Genomic DNA, 10,854 nt, shown 5'->3' on the forward strand with positions numbered 1-10,854 from the left:
TTACTCTGGGAAATAATGTGATTACGTTTACTTTAGTTTTTAACTGTCTCGTATAGGCTTATTGGTTCAACTTCCCTTTGTCATATATAAATAATAACTCGGATGGTGGGAATAGAACAAAATTGCTTCTCTGCAAGACTATGAAAAAAACCCCAACAACTCAATCACCAGCTTAATATCAAATTCATGCCACATCAAGTTAAAGTCTTCCAGCCTAATTCTTCCACATTGGGGGGTGCTCAATATCAGGATTTCTGATGCATAGATTTAACAGTTTCTGTTAGTTTACAAGAGCAATGGGTTTGATTTCCTCATGAAATCCAATACTGAGTTTCTTTTCTTTTCTTGGTTGGTTTGTAAAGTCACAAGAATAGCTCAGTATAACTCAGAGAAAAATGGTTTTTAGCACCAGTAGAAAAATTATAATGGAAAGTGCTCAGTGCTTCACATATTTTAAATAAAATCAGCATCAGCTGATCATAAATTGGCCCGAAATTAAAGACTCAAAGACATTTAACTGTTGGACGCAATGATCTGAAGGGTCTTTTCCAACTTAAATGATTCTGTGATGCTGTAATGTCGTTTGACATGGATTATTTGCTTGCCAGAAGTAAACAAACTCACCAGTGATTGAAAAACCACTGCTTTTCTTTATGACTCAGCGCTTTTGTCTCCAACACAATGACTTAAGTTACTGCCTCATAGTTTGTAAGCAGCCAAAGCAGCCAACTCACCCCTGTGTTGGTGTAATTGTCTGCTACACTCACAGTCATATGAGTGTCTGGTTCCGGGCCCAAAAGAAACCAACTGGCTTCTGAGTCTGAAAGACAGTGTGTAATTTTATATATCTGAATCATTTGACTGATTATTGAGGTAAAGGTCAATTAGACATCATGTACTGTGTAACTATGCTGTCTGTGTCTGAGAGATTCACAGAAATGGGGAAAAGGTAAAGAAGGGAAAGGAAACACAAACAAGTGAGCTGGCTGTCTTCAGATCTACAGCTTCAGCGTTTGCTCAACATATTGAAACAATACCCCAAGCATGGATTCCACCGAAAACCAAGCAGCAGTAACTAAGCTTTTTGTTTAGATTTCATAATAATTCACATGCACGTCTGTTCTGTAGCTACAGCTCCACAAATAAACCAGGTTTCAGTGCTATGTTGTCTTTGGTCTTCACTGAGTACCAGGTGGTCAACAGCCCAGGTTTTCTTACTCTGTGCCTTTGGTTTTCAAGAGCGCACACACACACTTGGGGGGTGTGTAGTGGGTGTAAAAGAGGGAAAGCTCAGAGAAGGAAGGGGTTTGGAGCAGGAACAAGTGTGTTTATATTTCATGAGACGAATCGACGACGAAAAAATCACATGGATAGTTGTTCATGTTTAAAGTTGTTAGAAATTCAGATGACCAGCTACATTTTTGCTATCTCTAGTAACAGCCAAACCTGCCCCAGTTTAGACCAGGTTTGGAAATAGAATGGAGAAGGGAAAAAAAAAATCAAACAGGAAGGATGACTAGCTAGAAGCTGTGTAAATCTTGGGCTAGGATGAGCAGCTGCCCTGGCACTACTGTGCTGAGACCAGAGCATCTCAGCCAGCCCCTGTGCTCAGCCCAAAGCCCTCACTCTCTACCCTAAATATAGCCTGTCCCAACTCTATTACCAACCAAACCTCATTTACTTTTGTACTTTCCCTCCAAAGCTAAGCTGTAGCTTGTGATAACCACAACCGCTGCCTAAGGGAGGCCTCGTGGGGCTGTGTGCCACACATGCCCAGGGAGCACGAGGAAGTGTGAGCGCAGGAGAGCGCCTGGATCCCACAGGGCGGGCACAGCTGTTATTAGAACAAACCAAGGCTCAGGAGGACTTTCTTTCCAAAACCACCATGGTTTTGCCCCACAGGGACTGAGCAGAGGAGACTGAGGTGCCCAGTCAAGCAGGCACATGAATAAAGAATTAAACTCCTACAGCCAGTAACTGTTTTGACTTGCATTGCTTTAATGGTCATCAGAGCAACAACTATGATTAATTGGCAACTGTAAAAGCAACTAAAATTATGGCCGTGTCTCAGTAAAGATGACCCCTGATGGAAGATGATTTCTGATAACAATTATTGTCTTTAACTAATGACTGCATCCATTAAACAACTCTAATTCTTATTTAATTCCAGCTAGACAAATTTAAGCCACAAAAGTGATCGTCTGTCTTTGAAACACATCTGCCGTGAGCTATGTGATTAGGTTTAGCCTATGTATTTGTAACCAAGAGCTGAGGCCAAATAATGACTATGATCTCTAGTCCTTTAACTAAATAGAAGCTGTATGTTTACATGTCTTAGCAATGATTTCACTGCTCTGCTCCTCTTGTCAAAAAGCCCATGTCAACTTGTGGGCGGCTGGTCGGTCTGTGGCAGAAGCGTTTTGGTTCTAGTAACCACAGGTGATACAATCGGCCTCCTTGTCACGGTTGGAGCCGTCGATGCCTTGCTTACGAAGCTCGTCGAGGAAGATGTCTAGCTGCTTTTCCTGATTTTCAGCTAAGGCTAATGTGTGCAAACAGGTGCTGTTGGCGGGGAAATAGGCAGATTCAGCTCCACTGATGGCTGTCTCAGAGGCTGGAAAGATCAAAGATGACAACAACAAAAAAAAAAAGCAGCTGAATTAGCTTAGATTTGTCCCAGTCTTTAAACAAGCACCAGCTTTCCCATTTCCCAGACTAAAGATGCCAGTTTGGAATAAAAGTGCCGAGATGATGGCTTTTGGTAAGCCTCGGGCAACAGCTGCTCTAGCAAGAAGGCGCAGTCATCAGTAAAATATTTTCCATTAACCATAGGAGAGACAAGTTGGCCCTTTGGTGTATGTATATGCACATTTATTTTTAAATTAAGGCAATAACAATGGAGTCAAACAGCCTGCTTCAGGTCACAGATTGCTCACTGGATGCAGTGGGAGCAGCCTTAAAACCCATGGGCTGCCACATAAGAAGGGCAGTGCTGCTGGCTGGGAGCTGGCTGCTGGGATTCACTGTGTGTATGCATGGTGAATAGTGCAGGTGGTGGCCAATTTTGCTGAGGTTCTTCAAGTACTGTTGTAAGATAAACAGCAGTTTTATGTTCAGCTGGTCACACAGCTGTTGCACAACATAGGGTTTGTGTTAAGATGATACCTATATACTGGGTTGGGTTGGTTTGGTTTGGTTTTAAAAAGTGCATCTTTCCACAAATGTTGCATACATGTCATGTTTGCTATTCCAAGCTGAAATAGTGATGCTCACCAGCCCAACCCTTCGTGGTAGTTCTAAAGTTAACATGGTTTCTCATTCAGCAGTTTGCCAGCCTAGCACTAGCTCCCACAATATCACATACACTGAGGTTGTCACACATGCCAAGAAAAGAGAAACTTTTCTTTCCTCCTTTTTCTAAACCGAACAGACTGAGCCTCCCATCCCTGCAACCAGCTGTGTTTGAGAAATACTCACGGTTACAAACAGCCAGTGTGTTTCCTCCAACAAACTGTGTTGTCCAGGAAAACCCAGTGGAGTTGCCACATACTTCATACAGCCTGCTGCGTCTCAGGAACTGAAAGTCGTAACCCTTGGGAAACAAAGAGGGGGAAAAACAAATACTGTCTTAGGCTGCATCACAGTAACTGTAAGGATGAAGAAACATTCAGCCAGTGAAGTCACAGCAAACACTACAACCTATCCCTGCCCTAAGGGAAAAAAAAAGGAAAAAGTATAAAAAGGAGAATGATATATTACACAATAAACACTTGTAAATTCATGAATAGACCAAGCAATAGAACAGCAGTAAACAAAGAATATTACCTTGTTGCACATCGGTTTGCAGTACTGAGCATTGTCAATGGTGACACACACCAGCCCGCCATTTCGGGGGGCTTGGGGCAGTGGGCATGGAGGTAACTGCTTGCAGACTTTCAAGTGGGTTAAGAAGGTGAAAAAAAATTAAAAAAAAAAAAAAAGAGAGAGATAAAACAACACAGCAGAGTGAAAATGAGTAAAAAAAGTCTCCCCTTGCTCAAGCAAACCACAAGCATAGTAACTGACCTGGGCACGGGTGATAACTGCCCCCACCAGCTCGCTTTGTCAAAGTCAGCATTTTTGTTTGTTAAAACCATTTATTATTTTTCTTGGCAACACTCAATTTTTCCATCACTTGTCACTTGACAGCAAAGTCCTTGTAAGCCCCAGTTACACTTTAAAAGTGTCTCAAAGTGGCATTTATGCTCAGAACTATTGTGGCCAAAACTATCCAAATATTTATTGGAAAAATATGACTGAAGTGCCCGTTCCCAAACACCAAAGAGGCTCTTGCCAGAGGGCAGAGCAGGCCCTGCTGCCTCTGTGGCTGTTCTGCTGCTGGCCATCAGATGCTGGGCTGTGGGGACGGCAAAACCCTGTGTACTGGTGCTGCCATGCCGCCCCGACACCTGCCAGCACAGTGGTTAAGCACTCTTGCTTTCTGGTTTTTTTACTGAGATGCCTTTTATCTTATTTCCCCCTGCCCCCCAAGAAATGCAGACTCAGCTCATTCTGACTGCGCTTTTCTTAGTGCTTCTCCACTGCCTTTTTGTTCAACGCCCAGCAAAGAGGAGCATCAGCTCAGGAAGGGGCTCACATTTCTCTTGAACAGGGCGCAGAAGATCAAATGTTTCTTGCAGTGTCCAGGCAAGGAGATTGATTGAAGCTTTTTCATTCTTGTCGATCATTTCGTGAAAACATCTTGAATATTCCTACAGAGTTAGGGGAGAAAAAGACCACATTCAGGAGGAAAGGCCTTGCAAGTAATTTCTGAAGGGGGTCAAATATTTTTTCTTTTTTTTAAAAAATGCAAAACAAGAATCATCTTGAAAGTTATATAGCTTTAAATAACAATAATTTTCCCTGCAATGTTTTTGTAAGAAATCCAGTAACTTTTTTTGAAAACAGTGCCTAGATAGGGCTTCCCACTATGTGGAGTTTAAGAAGAACGACTAGTGTGATCTGGGGTTTTTTACCAATATATGAAAAGATGCCTTTAAAAACATCTGTGTGTTTATCTTCCTTCCATACAAAATATTGGTTTGTTATTCTTATCTCTGAATGGTGGCACCTTGCAGGCTTTCTCTGTGTGAGTGCGTGTGTGCGCGCGTGTGTGTGTCTCTCTCTGTGTGTGTAAACAAAGAAATTCCCGCATTTTTATCTAGCTATTCCTCTATACCCATATAAATAGCGTTCAGTCCATATGTGTTTGCCTATGCACATATGTGGATAGTGCAGAGCTGTGGTAAACTGCACAACCAAAACACAAGTGCATGCCAGCGTGCTAACAAGACACCAATTACTTTGAACTGACACAGATGCAGGAAAAAGACCAAGTCCAATTTTCAGTGACAGCTGCTGAAGCACTGGCCAGCAATGGCTATCTCTGCTCAAGCTTTCAGAAACATTGTTGAGAGTGATGGACATCAGTCATACAAAGAAAATAATATAATTCAAATTTCTGAAGGAAAAAAATAAAACAAACGAATTTCAAACACTTGGGAGAATGTCTCCTTGGTGAGTGCTTCCCTCAGCCTTTTTTCCCCCTTCATGTGATGAGAATGACACTCCGGGCAGACGCTCACAGTATGTACTGGTGTATGGATCCCAGCTCCAACTATTAGTTCCATCTTTGTTATCTTTTTCCAGACAGATGTCTCAACCATGTGTGAAAAATTTTGTATAGGCTGTGCCCTGATATTTCTTTACCATTTCTGCCATATTCAAAGGTCACTGCCTGATCTCTCCCGTGTGATGTGACTGGCCTGTTTAAGACAGGGGCACTGGCTCGTAAAACATGGGCTTTCTGTCAACTGCCTTTACATCTATTTCAATCAATTAGCACATTAAATTTGCAAGTGGGGTTGAAAACATGATGCATGTAAGGCAAAAGATGTAACTGTTTATGTTCTTTATATATTTGAAGCAAAACTGGAAAATATATCTACAAGGCTTTTTTTTTTTTTCTTTTTTTTTTTTTTCCCCTCCCACTAGCAGTAGCAGGACACAGCGGGTCAAATGACACTATTTTTTTTTTTTTTTTTTTTTTCTCCTCTTCCATCTTGCTCCCCTCCCTGTCATGTACTTTTGTTTTGGGCCAGTTGTTGTCAAAGCAATGGGCAGCGTGTCCGGCTGTGCGGGGACAGGCGGTGGGGCCCTGCTCCTCCCATCCTCCCACCACCACCGAAGGTGAGTGCAAAGCAGGTCCCAGGCTAGCCAACACAGCCACCCTCTTACCTCAAGAGTCTTTTTCACATCCTCTATAGTTGAAGTTTTACAGTCGCTTCGACTGGCAAAAGCTCTGATTTCAGCCAAATCTAAAAGACAAAGAGAAGCAGGCACACAGCTGGTTAACACTGCCTTCCAACACCGAACAAACCCCAAATACCGCGCAAAAATACCTGTGTGTGGGAACTGGGCCACTATGCTGCCGTGCTGGTGCTACCTTGTAGACCTGAAGCGATCAGGGCTCAAATGTGAATAAACTGTGCAAATACTGATTTATTCTAAAAAGCTGGTGTGGGTCTGACGTGCCAGGCCATCAGATCCACACAGTCCAATAAACTCTGTTATCCCTCTCCTCCACCTGGCTGGAGGCAGGGCCTCTCTAATCCTGGCCACAGTATTCATTATTCATTTCTTTTAAATATGCATGAGAGGTCCCTTCAAGAGGGTCAGAACTAAAGCTATTCCTTCTACGCTCCCTATTGGAGACTGGTGCAACAATTTTCCGGGGAGAACTTCTATTTGCAATGGTTTTTCCACGCAACTCACGTACCCGCGCCTCTAGGGCAGAGGTAGGCTTCCCATCCCACTCCCTCATGTCCTCTCCTTGGTCACGCAAGGTAAACCACAGGGTACCTCGCCGCGTAAACCATCTCTCTTGAGCAGGGAAACGTTTACTCCTAATAGCTGAAATATTGGCCCGTACCGGTGGGGAATGGGACATATCTGCTTTGAATTGCTGGAACTCCTGGGATAGTTTCTCCACAGCCGAGACACAGGCCCTTAGGGAGGAAGACAGGCTTTCCTCGTACTGCCGGAGTCGGCCAGCCAGTTCATCCACTGTTTCTTCCTCTCCATCTTTCCAGGTCATAACTGCCAATGAGTTGGCATATGATGATGGTGCACTTCGAACAAACTTCCGCCACATTTGTCGTGTGCACCTGATTTCATCTGGATCCTTAGGTAACTGATCATTGTCCAGGTCATCATAAATAATCTCCAGCACAGCTAATTCCCTCAGGTACTGGATACCCTTCTCCATGGTAGCCCACTTGCCTGGATGACACATTATATCCTCCTTGAAAGGATACCTCTCCTTCACACCTGACAGGAGTCGCCTCCAGAGGCTGAGGGCTTGTGTCCCTTTTCCAACTGCTTTGTCAATGCTTGCTTCTCTAGAAATGGATCCCAGTTGCCTAGCTTCTCTGCCTTCTAATTCCAAGCTATTGGCCCCATTATCCCAGCACCGCAGCAGCCAGCTGATAATGTGCTCCCCAGGATGACGGCTAAAATCTTTTCGCATGTCTCGCAGCTCGCTCAGGGATAGAAATCTGGTGCTCACTGTCTCCTTTAGGAGTTCTTCCCCTGAGGAAGAGCCTGCCTGCCGAGTTCTTCCTAGGCATGTAGCAAATAAACCTTCCTCTTCTTCCTCCTGCTCCGTCCTAAAAGGGGCTTCTTCTTCCCTCACTAAACGAGCTGACTTCCGCTTCCAAGTCTTCTTGGATACAGGGGCAACTGAAACTAGCACAGGTTCACCCTCTGATTCAGCTGCAATGCCTGTTGCTGGGGTTTGAGTACCTACATTGCAGGTCAGTTTGTTCTCCCTCACACCATGCCACGTATTAGTATCTTGCCTTAGGGTAAATCTCGGGAGGAGATTCCCAAAAAGTGGGTTTGCAGCTCTAGACAAGACTTGGCACACATTCAAAATACATAACAACAACATCATAGTGGCTTGAATATCCCCCAGATCTTTAAAGTTCTCAAAAAGTGGCTTAACTACCCTGGAAGTGAAAGAATTCGGGAAGCTGTCCACATAGGAATACCAATTTATCTCTTAGGCCATTGACGTCACCATGTCATAGATGTATATGGCATAGTATAACAGAAGGATAATTCTCATCATTTTCCCTGAGGTGATAAACACCACCACTGGGAACACGTAGTACATATAAGAGCGTAGACAATACAACAACATAACCAACCACTGCAACATCATGACCAATAACTGACAACCAATACAACAAGCACGTATAAACAAATTTGTTTCAAGCAAAAAAAAAGAAAAAAAAAGTCAGATCTGTTATTATCTCAACCCTTCGAGCCCCACGTTGGGCGCCAAAATAACTGTCGTAGTTCAGCCCCAACGGGGACCAGACTACGCAGTCTCTCTCTCACTCCCCCCACTCTCCGAGAGAATAGGAGGAGATTTGACAAACAAAAGAAAACCAGGAAAAAAAAAAAAAAACCAAACACGCGGGTTGAGATTGAACAAAAAGTACATTTAACAGTAATGACAGAAGAAAACAATAGAGTGATGGAACAAAAATACAGTACAATAGCTCACAACAGATCTCCACATCCAGTCTCTTCCAACTAGCAGGGCCTCCCTTCAGCACCCTCCTCACTTATATACTGAGCATGATGTCAGATGGGATGGAATAGCCCTTTGGCTAATTTGGGTAAATTAACCCCAGCTGTTAGCTAATTAGTTAACTATCCCAGCCATAGGGGCTAGCAGCTTCAGTTCTCCACCCAGCTCAGGTAAATATTAACTCTATCCTGGCCAGAACCAGGACAGCTGGCAATCTGATTGCTTGTTTGTGGCCACGCAGGGCTGGATTCATTTCTCTGACCGCCATGATTTGAATAATTGTTAGTTGTAGTCAAGAAGGCAATATCTTACCTGTAAGAAGCACTGCTAAGCTTAGAAAAACCAGTGTTTTCCAGAGCAGGCAGGAACTGAACAGCATTTTTTTTCCTGCAGGAGATGAGGGGTTAGTTACTTGTTGCTTGTGGATCCTAAGAGTTGAGGCATGGGAGTTAGGCAGAAAGCTGCAGGTCTGTGGTGACTGGTTGTTTACAGTGTGCCTCACTCGAGCCAGTGCTGTGATAAGGCATCAGCATCGGCTGGGGGGATGCACACATTGCCCAACTTGCCGGGAAGGCAGTGGGGAGTTTGCCAGCAAAGTGTAGGAAGGGCAAGGGGAGGTTTCTTGCTACCGTACTGAGGCAATCTGGCTTCCCTGCTGCTGTCAGCCCCACTGGGAAATTTTCAGATTAACTGGTTTACTGTAAACATTTAGTGTATGCACACACTGTCATGTTCTTGCTCTCTCTCCCTCTATCTGTCCATCTGTCTGTGTTTGTCTATCTATCTGTCTCGCTCACACACACAGATGCACATGTGTGTATATATATTTTTTTTTCTTTTTCATATAGAAGACATAAGTATGCCTTACTTACAGGGCTCGATCCTATATCTCGTGCTCCAAGAGGAAGCGCAGAACACCAACTGATTGCTGAACTGGTTTGAACCAAGGGGATATACTCTGTATGCTGTAGCATCCAGAGTTTAACAACTACTTCGTAAGAGGAGCAAGTTATGGTTTTGAGCATCTGGGTTATTAAATATAGATTAAACAAAGCAGTAACAGCAGTAGAAAAGGGAAAAAAAAAAAGGTAAAAAAAAAAAAAAAAAAAAAGGTCCCAAGAACATGAACCTACTTTCTTTGTGTGTATTCTATCACCAACTGCATGCCAGCTCTCAGTATTATATCAGCATGCTATTTCTAGTTGTAGTTTGGGAGTTTTTTTAATGGGGCCAGGAACTTCGTATGCTTCTATCCATTTATGGGAAAATAGCTAGCAAAATTGCCACAGAAGTTCAATCATTTCTACCCTATACATTTACTGGTGGATTAATTGAATTATCTAGCTAACACTCCCATGCTAGGGGCGTGACTGGCCGACCCCATCTGTAAACTGCGGGTTTGAGAGTCAGGGCTGTTGGCCCAACAGCCTGTGACGCACTCCCACCACCAAGCCTCCGCGCTGACCTCGCCTGCCCACCGAACCAGACAGACACCCACTCACCCTCGCCAGGAAGCTCGATAACGTGCGTCATTGTCACTGCCAGCAGAACTGCTCCTTTTGTCTGCAGATGTTTGTTTTTGTTGAGATAGGGACATTCTGCTTTCATGTTATGTTATGCAACACATTTATTTATACAGCATTTGTTCAGGTTTCTTTTTATTTATTTATTTTTCATCCGCTTGCTTCTGCTAGTTGTGGTATCACGTGTTATGATGAGAAGATCCTGGGGCAGTGAAGCCAATGGCGAGGCCTCCACGGCATTAACAAATCCATGCCTTCGTATGCTGTCTCAGGGATGTCTTGACAAATGGGTATGTGTAGGACTGCAACACTTCCACAAAAGATTTCTGTGGCAGTATAAATGGCAACCTCCTTATTATTAGTAAAATGCCTTTGTGTACATTCCTGATATGTAAAAGCTCATTAGCAAACCAAATCTTTCATAATGAAGGCCAAGGTTTATGTTTCTAGGCAGATCAACAGGACCCAGCTCCAAACAATTTACATCTTTGAGGCTGACACACGTAACAATCTTCTTTCTTGCAAGATGAGCAATATGCAGCTGGGAAAATAGTCCCAGGGAAATTTTCACCAAAGCATTCTTTAAGATGCAGCTGCATTTTAAGATATTTTCCTGCCAAAATGTATCCAGGTGTCCAACAAGGGCCATTGATCAATGCTCTAAGTCCTCAGGTGATCAGGAGTTACACACAA

The 10,854-nt window shown here is 43.5% G+C and overlaps 1 protein-coding gene across 1 annotated transcript; it reads right to left on the reverse strand.

Moving 5' to 3' along the window:
* Window positions 1-1,978: 1,978 nt before the first annotated feature.
* LOC147600034 (uncharacterized) lies at window positions 1,979-9,127 on the reverse strand. The gene is made up of 6 exons (XM_086752220.1): window positions 8,951-9,127; window positions 6,277-6,356; window positions 4,637-4,751; window positions 3,826-3,932; window positions 3,478-3,592; window positions 1,979-2,614 (listed from the first exon to the last, which is right to left on the reverse strand). Exons 1-6 carry the CDS (start codon window positions 9,015-9,017, stop codon window positions 2,427-2,429), a joined length of 672 nt encoding a protein of 223 aa, XP_086608346.1. The 5' UTR covers window positions 9,018-9,127; the 3' UTR covers window positions 1,979-2,426.
* Between the last annotated feature and the right edge of the window lie 1,727 nt (window positions 9,128-10,854).

Source organism: Chlamydotis macqueenii, chromosome 7 (assembly GCF_036417535.1).
Source record: "Chlamydotis macqueenii isolate bChlMac1 chromosome 7, bChlMac1.mat, whole genome shotgun sequence".
In the NCBI taxonomy this organism is placed as follows: Eukaryota; Metazoa; Chordata; class Aves; order Otidiformes; family Otididae; genus Chlamydotis; species Chlamydotis macqueenii.